Source organism: Boleophthalmus pectinirostris, unplaced genomic scaffold, assembly GCF_026225935.1.
Source record: "Boleophthalmus pectinirostris isolate CB_2022bp ecotype Guang Dong unplaced genomic scaffold, ASM2622593v1 HiC_scaffold_7, whole genome shotgun sequence".
Lineage (NCBI taxonomy): Eukaryota > Metazoa > Chordata > Actinopteri > Gobiiformes > Gobiidae > Boleophthalmus > Boleophthalmus pectinirostris.
In genome coordinates, this window is record NW_026571473.1 from 3,821,788 (window position 1) to 3,838,539 (window position 16,752).

The 16,752-nt window shown below is 37.9% G+C and overlaps 1 protein-coding gene across 1 annotated transcript in view; it reads left to right on the plus strand.

Annotated features, from left to right (window-relative positions):
* atp11b (ATPase phospholipid transporting 11B (putative)) overlaps window positions 1-16,752 on the plus strand; it is a 187,749-nt gene that overhangs the window by 42,063 nt on the left and 128,934 nt on the right. Inside the window, exons 4-6 of the mRNA XM_055164437.1 lie at window positions 976-1,056; window positions 2,295-2,402; window positions 12,698-12,826. Of these exons, the coding sequence (XP_055020412.1) occupies window positions 976-1,056; window positions 2,295-2,402; window positions 12,698-12,826 (318 nt within the window). The remainder of the gene's footprint in view (window positions 1-975; window positions 1,057-2,294; window positions 2,403-12,697; window positions 12,827-16,752) is intronic.

Genomic DNA, 16,752 nt, shown 5'->3' on the forward strand with positions numbered 1-16,752 from the left:
CTGATTTAGACCTGATTTAGTCCTGGTTTAGTCCTGGTTTAGACCTGGTTTAGACCTGGTTTAGACCTGACCCGCCCTTAAAATTCCAGAATGTTAAAACTCTCCTGTTTCCGCGACTATTTGCCCGTATCCATCGGTGCAGGACTCTGTATCAACATATAAACGTATCGGCCTTATTACCTGGACGGACATAAGATTTTAATCACACTCATAATGTATGTTAATTATACGTGATTTTACCTTATTAAGGAAAAAAAAAAAAAAACCTAAGGTGTTTAATGTGCGTGCCAATAGATTTAAACCTCGTTAAACGCAAATGCGTTGCAGTTGTACACTTAATTCACAATACATTTAATACACATTCTGACTTAATACAGTTTAACATAAAATAAATGATAAAAAGCAAGTACAAAATGTGATGTCTGAAAACAGTGAGAAGATGTGCAGGCTGCGTAGCAGGAGCGTCTCTGACGCTCTGGTGTGAATTGAAACTTTGAAATGTATGCGTACGCGCAGCTCCGCCTACGTTAAGCGCTGCTGCAGCTCCTGGTGTGAATTCGGGGTAATGCTCCAACAAACCATCAAGCAGTGCGGCTTCATAGCTTACCAAAGTCGTACTAAAACATTTTGACAGATTTTTGAGCACCGTGTACCACATAAAATCGGTTCGAGGTCAGTAAGCGCAACCAGAATTAATACATAAGGCTCTCTAGATTATAAGACGCACTGTACATTTTTGAGAAAATTAAAGGATTTTAAGTGTGCCTTATAGTCTTAAAAATATGGTAATAATAAAGGGTTACTCACACATAAATGAAACTAAACACAACTCCAGATATGGTTATGATGAGGTATCAACATTCTAACTTGGCTTAAAGCTCACAAGAAATCGGCGTAATATAAGACCTTGAATACAGTCCATGCAGCTGTAGTGATCTTGTTGCTCATTGTTCTTTGTTTTTTGTGTGTGTTCAGTTGATGATCGACACGCCCACGTCACCTGTCACCAGTGGACTCCCTCTCTTCTTTGTCATCACCGTCACCGCCATCAAACAGGTGAGAACTACCACCAATTACTTCCTGTTTCTGTTCAGAACAAGAACCAAAACTACACCAGAGCAATGGAGCAACTCCTGCTTCCTCCTCTGTGTAGTACAATTTGTTGCTTTGCTTCATTCACACATGCTTAACACACAAATCTTGCATACTTAGGCTGAGTTCCTCTCTCAAATGAAAAACTCTCTGTTCCACCTTGTGATGTCATGTGGTAATACAGAACAGGAATTAATGTTTTGAAAGTAAATCCTATGCTAACAAAAGCATGCATTCATTGTGAAAACAATTAAACCGCAGAATCAGTGCTGTGATGGTTTATGAGCTTAAAAACTGCACAGAAAAAGTCTTAAGTTTTATCTATGACGCAACAAAACGGTCAATATAACAGACATTTTTTTAGGCTCTTATGACTAATTATTGATTACTGGATTAATGAAACAATTCAGTCTTACTGTGTTGTTATTTTAGTGTGTACAGTACATTTTTATCTGATTGTTTTGATTGGAAATGTTATCAGGATCTTTATATGTATGTATGGAATTAACTGGCATTCATCACTTTTTGTTTTTAAACTTTTTCTGGCAATGCTAAAAGTATTTTGAAGAGTAAAATGCATTATTTCCTTTTACATTTCTGTTGATAAAACAGGGCTTTTCTATATAAAAGGAATAAAAAAGAAATAAACAGTAAAATGGTAAAAAGTTCAGTAAAATAAAGATTAAGAATGATCATTGAATGAAAGTTCCATAGTTCCAATGTTTTCAATGCTGTGATGCATTCTGGTCATAGACTGTATAAATGGGCATAGCTAACTTGCTTGTTGCTGCGTTCCAAATAGGAAGTGAGTGTGGGAACGCTTCAGGCTCCATCCACTCTGGCTCCAATTGATTTAACATTGAAAAATTGTCATCCGTTTCTCTGTAACTGCTGCTCCGAGCCTCATTTTGGTCTTTAAACATTTGTATTAACCCACTATACATGATCCTGGTGTTTTTATTCCACTATTTTGTGCTAATATGGAACTGACTCCAAATTCACTCCATAACTGCTGGCCTTGTAAGCTTCATTTGACAGGAGCCGATTGCTATGGGTAACGCCACCCTCCCTTAGTCCACTTCTTCATACAGTCTATGATTCTGGTGCATCTGTTGTTTGGCATCAATAAACATTCTTGTTTTCATTTGCTCATTCATGATTTGTTCACACCACTCGTCCTCTAACCGTCTCTGTCCTCACAGGGCTACGAGGACTGGCTCAGACACAAGGCCGATAATGAGGTGAACGGGGCTCCAGTGTACGTGGTGCGCAGTGGAAGTCTGGTCCAAACTAGATCCAAAAACATCCGGGTAAGATCTTTAAAAGGCTATTTCTATTCAAATAAAGGTTCTGTTTCAATTAGGGATGGGCATGATTAGTCGATTAATCAATAATTGATCATTAAGAATTTCATCGATTATGTTAATTTTAATCGACAAACCAAATGTAGGTTGCTGTGCGTAGTGTAGCTTGACCAAACGTCCGTGTCTGGGGACAAACGGGGGTCTGTACATGTGTCTCTCTGCACTCAGAAGGAGCGAGACACAAGCAGTCGGTCAGTCTGCAATGTACCGAAGTGCAAATGCGTATTTAACGATCATTTGTACAAGAAATTCGACACTTTCTGTTCCAGTCGGGACAAGTGTGAGTCCATGTGCACAGTGTACAAAGCAGCACATATGTTTCGGTGTCCAGTGGGAAAAAGCTCACCAGGACACCGAAAACATTAAAAAGCTTTGCCAGGTGAGAGTAGCACAATGTCAATGACGAGTCCCCACCTCCCATCCCCCGTACGGTGTCCTGGTTTTGACAAACGCAAATCTGGTCTCACTAACCTGAATTCCACTGAGTCGTGTCCTTTAATCCAACAGAAGATGAACCGCATCAGCGCACAAAAGCTGTTTTTTTTTCTTTGCTTAGTTTATGCAAATTAGCCATGCGGTTTTAAGTTTTGTTTCTGTGAGAGTTGCTCAGATCTGCATTAAACACATTCTAATGTCAAACGGGCTGATGTGGCTCTAGAGTGGTTACGGTTTATATGTCATAAAGTTGAATTTATTTATGCAGATTAGTAGTGCAGATAGTAATAATAATGATAATCATTTTAATTTAAAAACATTAATGATTAACAATGATTAATCGATAATCAATCGTTAATTCTCCCGACGATCGATTAAGAAAATTTAATCGAATGCCCATCCCTAGTTTCAGTTACTATTAAACGATACTGTAATATATAGTTCAAGAAGTTAAAATGTATGTAGTTTTCGAGATGAGAGCCCTCCACCTTCTTCTGTCCACAGAGAAGATAATGCATTGCCTGGAATGTTCCACCATATGGCATTAAGACTTTCAGCCTTTCATGTATACAGTTGCATGACTCAGCAGTTATTTTGGATGGGGTCTTAGTGCTGGTGGATAAAAACATGCACATTCAGTAAAAATTGCGACTGCGTGCTGGGTCGAAAGAAAATATTTGTGTAAAAGAAGAAAAGAGATCCACCCTGCAGTTCTTTGAAGCTCCCAGATTTTTATTTTAATGACACCACAATGTGACATTTCGAGTCAAGCCCTTCTTCAGACATGACTCTGACACATGATTATGTTTTAAAGTGGTGTATTAGTTTGCCACAGCCAGAAGTATTTACATTATTTACAATTTATATACAAATAAAAATGAAAATGAACGGGGGTTTAGATATCATCCATCTCCTTTTTATAACTCCATCCTCAGCCCTAAATCAAAACAAGGAAAACAGTAGTGATAGCCTGTATGCTAATAGGAGTGAGTCACCCATTAGGGCTCTGAGTGATTATGCAAAATAACTCACGCTTAAAAACTGTAAACAAAAGCTTTCGGGCAGATATAAGGCAGTGTCTCACCAGAAACTTCACCAGAACTGAAGAAGCCGCTTGGTTGAGCTGTGAAACATCTTCAGTCTAAAACGTTTGTCCAGTTGACAATAGGAATGTCAATCAAAAACAATAAAATCCCTCGATACGATACTTTCACAATATGTATCTCACAGTTCAATATTAATTGCGATATGTTGTGGAGGCTTATGAAATTGTCAGTATGCTACCTTTTCCTTTTAAAAGCCTTGGTAAAGCCTTGAAAAGTCTTTGGTACTGTTGTAATATGAAGAATTAAGATGTAAAAGTGCCTAATAACAGTTATTTCCTCATGTAGTCTGCACTGACAACAAAAGGATCATGGTCCCTCTGCCTTTTAGCTGTTGCTGCACCATGGCAAAGCAAGACAAGTTTATTTTTATATCACAGTCCATACACAAAGTAATTCAAAGGGCTTTATAGATTAAGAAATACATTAAAATCACAAAGAAAGACATAAAAAAACACATAACTATTCATTTGAGCAAAAAGACTTGTAATTTGATATACTGTGTTGGCCCACGATGTTATTGTGCGACTTTGGACGATATGATTTCTCGAAATTTCAGTTATTGTTACATCCCTAGTTGACAGTTTCATTTTCTTTTGCTTTTTATAATCTGGACATATTATATGGGTATGATTATAGGTAATTTACAGTGAAAGATAATGTCACCATGAAAGAAATACAAAGATCTCGTGCCACAAGATCTCGCAAGATAAAACTGCCACAAGATTGTGCACACAGGCTGAAAATGATCTTGAGATTTATTTTTTTTTCTATGTTTTTGCGTTTGGATTGGATAACAAAATGAAGTACTGGTAAGTTAGTTTTTTGACAAGCTGTAATTCTAAAAAGTGCTGCTACAGTGACAGCAGAAACATTAATCAAAGAAAATCTCAAATGGTGAGGCCAAAATTGAGAACTGGATTTTACAATTTATTTATTATAAAGAACGTCAAAATCTCGTCTTGTCTCATGTCTCGTCTCATTTAGTGGAAATTGTAACTCGTCCCACCCCGATGTTTAACCGTATTGACATTATATATATATATATATATATATATATATATATATATATATATATATATATATATATATATATATATATATATATATTTTTTTTTTTTTTTTTTTGATAGGTTGAGTTAATGTCATCAGAATGCATGTTCTTCCTAGACTGAATTATCTGTTTTAAAGTCTACCTTGTTACTTGTCAATTAATTTCTTTAAAAAATTTAATACCATCATTAGGGGTGTCAAATTATCACGTTAATTGCGATTAATTAATTACAGTCATATTTAGCGCATTATGTTTTTTAATAGTGTTAATCTTATTTTTTATCTCTAACTTTACTGTTTCTGTGCGAGTTGTCTTATTATAAAATTTGTTTTTATGTGTTGTTAGGACACAGTCCCGCACTGTGCAGTCCTGCTCCACTCGCTCCCGCAAACAATTGTAGCCTAATTTTTATTCCCGTTCCCGCCGCTTCTGCGATAAACCTGCACACGTCTGGTCTCTGAAAACATCACGACACAGACACAGAACAGACTCACCTTCAGCAGAACATCCCTCTGTCACAGAAAGAACATCTATAGTCCACTGAGTCCTGTCCTTTAGTAGAAGTTGAACCGCATCAGCCACAAGAGCTGTTTTTCTTTTCTCTGCTTAGTTTATGCAAATGAGCCATGCAGTTTTAAGTTTTGTTTCTGTGAGAGTTGCGCAAAACTGCATTAAACACATTATAATGTCAAACGGGCTGATGTGTCTCTAGAGTGTTTATATGTTGTAAAATTTAGTTCATTTATGCAGATTAGTAATAGTAATAATGATGATACTTATATAAAAACATTAATGATAGTATGAAAATAATGTAATAATGAGTTCAAATGAAAATACCTCAAGTTGAAGCTTTTCTCAGCAATTTTTAGGTGAGATTAAAAAAGAGATTCATTAGATTAATTAATTACACATTATAATTAATTAATCTCTCAATTGTTTTAATCGCTTGACAGCACTAACCATCATTTCATATTACATTTGGAGGACAAAACATCAGAGAATTAAATATGACACGCTCACCAAACCAAAACACTTTATTACACACTCTATTATTGGTCGGCCCAACTTAGAAAGAGAAGAATTGGGTGGAACGGCAATCCTTTACATGTAAACTTATCAGACAGGAGGATTTTTTATTTATCAGTAGTGCATTCAAACAGGGAAAGGTTGAGTACAAACTATATTCTATATAATCCATGCTTGGTGTGGAAAGGTATAAAAAGATATTTGAATATACGATTAGTTTTCTCTGTACAATCTCCCCTAAATTTAAACCCCAATATTCCTGAAAAAAATCAAGGGTTTGGGTTTTTCAAATTGGGTTTCCGCTGACATTACCAACTTTTCAGACTTGGACATTATTATATTTTTCCACAAGAACATTTTATTGCTTTAAGTCAACACCCAAGACTGTACTGAACCTAACTGTTGAATAGTGGTCTTTCTCTAGACTGAACTGCAAATTACAGTGAAGCCGAGTTGATAATGAAGAGTTCAGCTTCATGTGACAAGATCTTACCAAACTGAGAGTCACATTGTTGGACCAGGAATGCCCCGTGAATACAGTGTTTGTTCCACTGGACATGGGAAACACTAAGAGAGAAAGTTACACATTATTATTTAAGCAAATTCAACTCTTCAAAAAACAAAAAAGTATGCAAATGATCTTAAAAAAAATCTATCTACCATTTCTGACACATTCTTTTTGGCATGGAGATGTTGTTCCATTGCCTGGAAATTCCCACAAAAGGCATTAAACTTTAGCTACATGGAGACAAGCAACTGAAGCCACAAGGTCAATTATGAGTCAGATCTGCAAAGCCATTTTTAATGGTGTACTATGTAAATTTTTGGTTGGGGGTCTATCACCTGCTTGGTTCTATGGAGATGCCACTGCTCTGCCTGAAATATTTCACAGTATGACATTAAGAGTATGACGTGCCTTACATTTATTACCGTATTTTTCAGACTAAAAGGTGCACCGGCGCAATAAGGTGCAATCTCAATAATGTTGAATTCTCTCATCTATTTTCATAAAGACTTTCAAAGACCTGCAAATCATGTCAATAAATGGATGTATTTCATCATATCTTGTGTTATTCCATCTTTGAACTGTTGATGAAGGTACAGGATTTTTCAAAAACAATGTATTTAAAATGATAAAAATTTGTATGGAAGGACTGACTTATTTTATAGATTAAAGCTGACAAACTATGTAAAATCCTGCACCTTCTACTTGTTTGCACAATTTTCCCTCCGTTACTTTTCCCTCCGTTACCATGACCTTTCTTAATAAAAAATCTCATGAGTCAAAAAGTAAGAGGTTTTTCAACCTAATCTTGTACCATATGGTAGAAAACTATATGAAGCAAATATTCAAACCAGTTTGTTATGGATATGGAAGTGAGAACCAAGAGTTATCACTGTTTGGATTTATTGCCCAAAAAGTGCTGCGTATTTCATTCCCTCCGTTACCGACATGAGTTTTTAAATTTTTTGTCAACAACTTGAAAGAATATCACAGGTTTAACTTGACCCTGTTGGAGTGTAACTCTTTCCTACATTCTGATACTTTACTTATTTCAATAGTCCCTCTAGTTTCTGAATAAGAGACATTTGAATGTCAAAAATCTGCCCCTGTTTCCCTCCGTTACTGCTTGACCGGACCCATATACTGTCTTGGTGAATGTGTATTACTCTGCGAGGCTCCTGACTACAGTAGCCGTAATGCTCCAACAATCCATCAAGCGGTGCGGCTTTGTAGCTTACCAAAGTCGTACTAAAACATTATGACAGATTTTTGAGCCCCGTGAACCACATAAAGGTATAAGGTATTATAAGGTATTATAAGATGCACAGTCGATTTTGGAGAAAATTAAAGGATTTTAAGTGCACAAACACAACGGATTCCAGGCACTCCAAACAAGTAGAAAATTTAACACATCGCACGAGGAAAAATATAGTTAAAAATCCTTTATTTGATTGGCCAAAGCCGACATGTTTCGACCTTAACTGGTCTTCATCAGGGCTTAATTAAAACAGAACATGGGCGTGGCCTTCAAGTAGAACACATCAACCAATAGCAGGATGGAGTCAATTGGAGGCAGACAAAACAGGAGCACAGGAACAGGACATGGTACAGGCAAAAAAAAAAAAAAAAAAAAAAAAAAATCATCAAAAAACAACAACACATTATCCAAATTTTTTTTTATATTTATTGTTTGTATCATAATTTTTATATTTTTATTATATTTTATTATATTAGTGTTATTATTTTTATCATTTATTATTTATTATTATTATTGACATCATTATCAATAATAACCATAATAACAATAATATACACAGAGAATCAGCCTACAGTGGTTGTAAATGCAACATTAATAAAAGAACATATTATAAAAAATTATATTATAAAATAAAATAATAATAAAAAAATAAAGGCCTTTTAACTACATTTTTCCTCGTGCGATGTGTTAACTTTTTCTACTTGTTTGGAGTGCCTGGAATCTGTTGTGTTTGAGTTTTGATCCTTTTCCCAAGAGCACCCTCTACTTGCTCCTACTGATCGGAATACCTGCAGCAAACAGCCACATTTTTGTTCTTTCTGCACAGATTTTAAGTTCACCTTATAGTCCGAAAAATACTGTGAAATACAGGTGGTTTTATAGCTCAAAAATAGGCTCACAGGTATTCTGACTGTGAGTGGGGTCGTCTCTCCACAGATCTGACCTGTAACTTGGTCTGGTTTGGGCTCCATAATGATAGAAAGGTTTAATCCATACTGTGAAACATTCCAGACAAAGCAACAACATCTCCACTTGACCCTCCATCAGAAAAGACACACAATGCACCTTTCAACACTAAAACCACCTATCAATGAATAAATGCCATAGATATGTTTAATGTTGTACTGTAGAACATTCCAAACCAATAACCCCTCCATGGTGACAAGCAGGTTTGGACAGAAAAGTTACACAGTGCACCTTTAAACCCTGAACCGTCTTGTATGTATGGAGCTCTGTTTGTCAGTCTCGCTCCATCATGTTTGCTCTGGGACAACCGTGAACTGTGACGCAGGAGGAGATTACGTCACCGTGTGGATGAAAAGAGGAACTGGTGTGATAATAATTTAAACTGAAATCATTTGGATCGGGCCCAGGCCTGGAGTTCCCTGCTGCGATTGAGGTCGATTGGGTCGGGCTCTGGTTCGAGGAGTTTAGCTCCCAAATACAGTGAGTGCGTTAATAGTAGGGAGTAGGGTTTTCAAATGAATCGAAAATCAGATACTGACCTGTCCTAAAATTAGTATCAATACTCAAAAAATCACATTAAAAGACAAAATTTGACTTTCCCTAAAACTTTTTTTTAGAATGGAGATTTATCAGAGCTAGTTTACGACCATGGAAACTAGAGATGAACTGATATGTTTTTTTCATGGCTGATGTTGATAAAGATTGTAACCGATGGCCGATAAGCTCTGTCAATATTTTCTGGCTGATATGCAAGACTGATTCAGATTATTTTCCCCAAATGATATCATTTAAAGAGACCAGTTTGGAATTTTGGACATAGGACCTCATTTCCTAGTGAGGCAGAGTGTTGGAGACGTGTGGAGTCACTTTTTGAAATATTCCATCCAGTCCTTGTATTTGCAGAGGTCACTGGTGCTAGGCTTGTGCATGTCAATGGCCATAGTTCTCCTGACACTAAAAACTGTCTTACCCACTCCACAAAACACCCCAAACAAATCTGTTATTACACTAGACTGTCCATGTGAATGTCTGTGTTGACAGAATAATGTTTGAAATAAAACTAACCTTGTATCACATGAATTGTTTCATGTCGAGGGACTATTTTCTCATATATCAGTCCGCTGATGCCAAACTTTCTATCAGTAAGTATAACTTGCTGCTGCTCAGACATAAATCCTTCAAATGCAAGGTCACTTTTACTTCTAAAATTATTCTTATCAGCCTTCGGTTGCAATCTTTATCAACATCAGCCATGAAAAAAACATATCAGTTCATCTCTAGTTTCCATGGTCTTATACTAGCTCTGATAAATCTCCATTCTAAAAAAAGGTTTAGGGAAAGTCAAATTTTGTCTCTTTAATGTGATTTATTTTTTTGAGTATTGATACTAATTTTAGTACAGGTCAGTATCTGATTTTCGTTACTTTTGAAAACCCTACCCCCCCCATATTAACGCACTCACTGTATTTGGGAGCTCAAGTCCTCGAACCAGAGCCCGACCCGACCGACCCCAATCTGGTGTAATAATAGACTTGTTTGGGGTGTTTTGTGGAGTGAGTAAGACTGTTTTTAGTGTCAGGAGAACTATGACCATTGACATGCACTAGTCTAGCACCAGTGACCTCTGCAAATACAAGGACTGGATGGAATATTTCAAAAAGTGTCTCCACACGTCTCCAACACTCTGACTCACTAGGAAATGAGGCCCTATGTCCAAAATTCTGGACTGTCCCTTTTGGTTTTTACAAACACATCCATAGCTCTATTTTACTACAAACTGGATAAGAGGGTGATGCAGTGTCATTTTGTGCACAATCCTCTTCATAGTAGTGTTCAAATAAAACTTTATTCAGATGTATTTTACAGCTGCAGAAACAACCTATTGGCGTCTCTTGGCTATTAGAGGCCGATAGCCGATACGCTAAAAAGTGCAAATATCGGCATTAGGGATGGGCATGATTAGTTGATTAATCTCATTAATCTAATTAATTGATCATTAACATCGATTACGTTAATTTTAATCGACAAACCGAATGTAGGATGCTGTGTGTAGCGTGACTAAACAGGGTCTGTACATGTGTCTCTCTGCACTCAGAAGGAGCGAGACACAAACAGTCAGTCCGCCTGCAAAATACCGAAGTGCATATGCGTATTTAACAATGACTTGTACAAGAAATTCGATGCTTTCCGTTGCGTTCGGGACAAGTGTGAGTCCATGTGCACAGTGTAGAAAGCAGCACATATTTTTCAGTGTCCAGTGGGAAAAAGTTTTGCCAGGTGAGAGTCGCTCAATGTCGATGACGAGTCCCTACCTCCCACCCCCCGTACGGTGTCCTGGTTTTGACAAATGGTCACACTAACCTGTATTCCACTGAGTCATGTCTTTTAATCCGACAGAAATTGAACCACATCAGCGACACAAGAGCTGTAGTTTTATCTTCACTTAGTTTATGCAAATTAGCAATGAGGTTTTAAGTTTTGTTTCTGTGAGAGTTGCGCAAAACTGAATTAAACACATTATAATGTCAAACGGGCTGATGTGGCTCTAGAGTGGTTACGGTTTATTTGTCATGAAGTTGAATTTATTTATGCAGATTAGTGCAAATAGTAATAATAATGATGATCATTTTAATATAAAAACCTTAATGATTAATCGATAATCGATCGTTAAATCTTCCGACAATCGATTAAGAAAATTTCATCGAATGCCCATCCCTAATCGGTATTATATATCGGCAAACCTATACATCGGTCTGTCTCTAATGGAAACATTACTGAAACTACTACTATATTGTGTTTAAAGCATTTTTAAACATGCTGAAATATTATATAACTGTATATCTGTATATAATTTGTATGGCAGTCAAATATCGAGCCTTTTCCTTGATATCAATATTTTGTGAAACTAAATTTGTATTTTTTGTATCGTTTATTGATGAAGTGTGAATAAAAAAAACTGAACAATCCCTCTCTCAGCTGCGACTTGGAGCGGTTTGGTTAAACATTAGGACATTAGTAGTTTTGCTGTGCTGTTGTGTCTTTGCTTTTGAAGGATGCTCGCGTCAGACCAGACCATGTGTTCACCGAAGAACTATTCATTTATTATGGGAAAAGGCTGCGGTCTGGCAAAAATACACTCCCAACAGATAAATGTTGACAATTTTTGTGTTCAATAGCACTGATTACTTACTTACTGTACATACATTTATATAATTTATGTCTTACTTGACCACCAGTCTCTTGCTATTTTCTTTATTGCTACTTATTTACTATTTGTGATTATTGTGACGTTTAAGCCGCTGTGCCCAAATAATTTCTCTTGTGGATCAATAAAATCTGTCAATGTCTAAGTCTAAGATTAAAAGTCTGTATTGTTGATATTCTGGAAATTAATATTGTATTTATTTGTTTTTCTTTTCACGTGCAATATGTAACTTTTCTAGTAGGGAACTCCGTCACACACACAGTCTCCATAGTGATATTATTTCTCTCCCGTAATGTTCCACAGTATGGCAATAAACTGTTAAATCCTCTTGTATTTTTGTCAATTAGGCTTGTTTTATTGCTTAAAAATACACTGGAAACTTGCATCGAAGCTGTTATTTGTAACTTTTTACATCACCTGCTTGACCCCATAAAGATGTTTAATGCCATACTGTGGAATTTTACAGGCAAAGCAGTTTTTTGTTTGTTTTTTATTTATTGAGTATTCCATTAGGATTTGCAGTGTGTTGCTTTGTCTGGGGTGATTTTACATTAAACATTTCATAATATAATAGTGTTGTCGTAATTTATTTTTGTTATATCACAATAAAACATAAAAAGACATAAAAAGAAACTCACAGTTCACATTTATATATCTGCTTATCTTATCGTATCTTGTCACTCGTGCAGGTGGGGGACATCGTGCGTGTGGCTAAAGACGAGACTTTCCCTGCCGACCTGGTGCTCCTGTCCTCAGAGCGACCTGACGGCACCTGTCACATCACCACGGCCAGTCTGGACGGGGAAACCAACCTCAAGGTATTTACCCTCATCGCTGTTACTATGGCAACCGCATGCACCATAGAGACGTTAAGTGATGCAACTTCACAGCTGATTTCTAGCCTTGTTTTTTGTTTCTTATTCATCAAACAGGAGACGGTTACCTTTCCAATGTTTAACCGCAAAGTGTAAGAAATATGTTAATAATGTGGTAAGAATCTAGTAAAACAGCATTACCAGTATTTAATGCTCTACTGTTCTCCTGCTATGTCTGTGTAGTCAAGATGGTGGCACACCCTTCACCACAAAAGTTACATATAAAATCTAAAAGTATTTTAAACCTGATAAACAGTTGTCCCTCGGTATATTGTGGTTCACCTTTCGCAGTCTCGCTGTTTTGCTGATTTTTTGTGTGCAATTTTGCATTGTTTTTATTATTTTTAATTATTTTTTGGCGTCCTGATTGGCTAACAGACTGTAGACCATTGTCAATCAATCTCCTCCATGCCGTGTCTCCTGTACAGTACAGAATGTGTTCAGCTCTCAAATGTTCGATCACTAGCAGTGTGATTCTGAAGTGCTGCGCAATCTGGCAATTGCTGTGCTTAACTCCGTGAGGTGCGGAGCTCTCTGTAGGTCCTTTCTCCTACGGTCACCTCCAAGCCTGTCCCGGCAGTGAGTCCTGGTTCAGTCTTGGTTTACTCCTGTTTTAGTCCAGTTTTAGTCCTAGTTCAGTCCTGGTTTAGTCCTCCTGCTTCAGTCCTAGTTTAGTTCTGGGTTAGTCCTGGTTTAGTCTTTGTTCAGTCCGTGGCGTAGGCAGCGCAAAAGTTTGATATAATCTGAGGTTAACGGGCAGGTGCGGTGTTGTACTGCTCGGGTGCGGTGTTGTACTGCTCGGGTGCGGTGTTGTAGTGCTCGGGTGCGGTGTGTACTGCGGGCGGTGCGGTGTGTTGTACTGCGCGGGTGTGGTCGGGTGCGGTGTTGTACTGCTCGGGTGCGGTGTTGTAGTGCTCGGGTGCGGTGTGGGTGCGTGTTGTACTGCGGCGGGTGCGTGTTGTTGTGCTGCGCGGGTGCGGTTTTGTGCTGCGCGGGTGCGGTGTTGTGCTGCGCGGGTGCGTTGTTGTACTGCACAGGTGCGTTGTTGTACTGCACAGGTGCGGTGTTGTACTGCACGGGTGTGGTGCGGGTGCGGTGTTGTACTGGTTGTCTCCAAAAATGGACCCGTGCAGGACTCTGCACTGTAGGCTCCATTATGGAATAAATGAATTTTGGGTTTGTTACATAAAAAAGGAGGAAAACAACAAAAGGAAGCAGCAATAAGTTTTAAGAAGGATGTCTGAGAAAAGTGTATAAAGTGTGGTGAGGGGTTTTACAGTCTTAACACAGATAAAATCATTGTAAAATATAAAGTTGAATACTTCGTGGATTTCACCTATCGCAGGTTATTTTAGGAACATAACCCCCTCGATAAACGAGGGAATACTGTAGTCCTTTTTTAGACCTTCTTTAGACCTGGTGGGGTCTGGAAAGCCACATGTTGTCTAATGTGTTTCTTGGTGTGAAAGATACAGTAATTGATTTCAATGTATTAATTTTGGTTTTTAGAATATAAATAGAAAGATACAGTTTTAATTCAGTTCTAAAATCTAGATTTCAAAATAAAGTTGCAAAACATAGTGAGATATACACTCTGGTAAATGCCACTCAGTGCTAACACTAAAGGCCACCACACACTACAGGATTTTTCGGTCTTAAACGATTTTTAAATGTGCGACAAAACACGCACTCCACAGACACAAGGAGAATTTTATGAGACTTAAAATGTGTTGTTATTATTTGTGAAATGTGGTGCAATACTTCATGATTTTTAAAGTGTGAATCTTTCTTTGTGTAAATGAATGTGATTTCTGCCTGAAACCCAGACCAGTCATGAACATGTGTAAAGGTTCATCAGGCACAACTGTCTCCTCCTTCAGGAAGCCTTTTGTTGTCCTCAACTGTATGTTCATTTAGCACCAGCCTCTGAAACCAAAGTCACTCTGCATTGATATGTATGTAACTTGTATTTCTGTATAAATAATCAGAGCTCAAATGCTCTGGGGGAGATACGGGGCAGATACTGGGGAGAGACTTGGAAGATGGGGCAAGATGTGGTAGAACATACTGCTGGTGGAGAGAGGCTGTTGGGCTTTGGCCAGAACAGACGTAGGCCCTGTCCATATCTGCTGTAACAAGAATAAACCTTGGTCTATAATCCAAAAACTCACCGGCCTTCGCAAATGGATTCATTATTTATCTTCAAGAGATACATAATCATTTTTGCCACAACAAAAGCATAAAAGATTGGAGATAAAGTCCACAGGAAGTAGAGTCACTATCGCTAATCTGCAGCTTCACCTTGATCCACACACATGAGGAACTACTTTCACTATTTCCTGACTTTGTATCTTGCGTCTCTGTGTCCGTCACTCCTCTGTCCCTGACGCTGTGTTTTATTGCCGGTTACTGTAGCGTTGCTGATGTTTGGTGGTTATGATCTGACAGAGCAGCTCAGAGTCACACTGACACCACACACAAGGAGCGCACACAAGCACACACACACACACAAGAAGTGCAGCAGCTTCAGAATCACACACAGTCACAGTCGGGTCAGACCACCTCGAACTCAGGGAGAAGCAAATCACAGCCAAAATCTCCTGTAGTGTGTGGCAGCCTATCACAGTTATAACCATAGATCCATACTTGTTGGCTTTAAACGACTGCAGTCTCTTTTTAACATGACGAAAAGAGGAAACTGTAAAATGTTCATTGTTTTCAGTCAGGAAGTGACATCACATTTATCAGCTCTATAGGTTGGTTCACATGGCAACAACCTTGTAAACTGTCCATATCTTAAAATGGAGGCTTTGGGCATATAAGGATTGTATGGTTTACTTTTTAACTGTCAATATGCAAATCCAGGCACATCACCTGCATGATTCCATGGAAATGAAGTTAAAACCATACTTTGGAACATTCCTCATGGCAAGAGATACAAGTTATATGGCATACTGTGGAATATAATAGCCAAAGGAAAAGCATTTCCATGGAGACAAGTAGGAGGAGGCCAAGTAAGAGTCAGGTTTGGAGGTGCAAGCCTGCTCACAGTAAGGATGTAGTTTTTTGGACATTTCTTAATACAAAATATTCAAAATAACAACACAAAATTTTTCATAAAGTTATATAATTATTGGATCCATCCGTATGAAAAATGTTCAGACAACATGTGATGGTATAATTCAGTCATAGACCTGTTGTCACTTAAAATTACATAAAGACTTAGACCACGTTTACACTGAAACGATTCACTGTATCTTCGTATCTTCGTCAGAAACAATTTGCATCCAGACACGTCGTTTCTGTGTTTGCAAGCCTTCCTTATCCACACAGCTTTGAGCATATTTGTTTACGTTGTACAGAAACAAAACCTCATGGCTAATTTGCATAAAGTAAGCACTTAAAAACTGCTCGCTATTGTGCACTGATGTGGTTCAGCTTCTGTCGCCCTAAAGGACACGCTCAGTGGAATATGAGTGTTCTTTCTGTGACAGAGGGCTGTTCTGCTGATGGTGAGTCTGTTCTGTGTTTCTGTCGTGTTGGAGATGGTTCATGTGTTCAGAGTTTCACATGAACCATGAAGGTCATATGCATAGACCATATACTATATATGAATGGACAGATATTCTTGCCTCTTAGTGTTTTGGTGGTGAATTACTTCTCGGCACATAGACCTACATCAGTGTATCAGTGTTTTCAGGCGTCCACACAGTGCTGGATCAGATCTGTACTCAGATGAATTTGTGGGAGCTGGTGGCACCAGATCGTTTCGTCTCTAGAGCCATTTTCAGTGGAATTAGTGTGAACGAACACTACATCCACAATGAAAACCACTCGAATACACACTATTGTGGACGGGGCCTTAGACA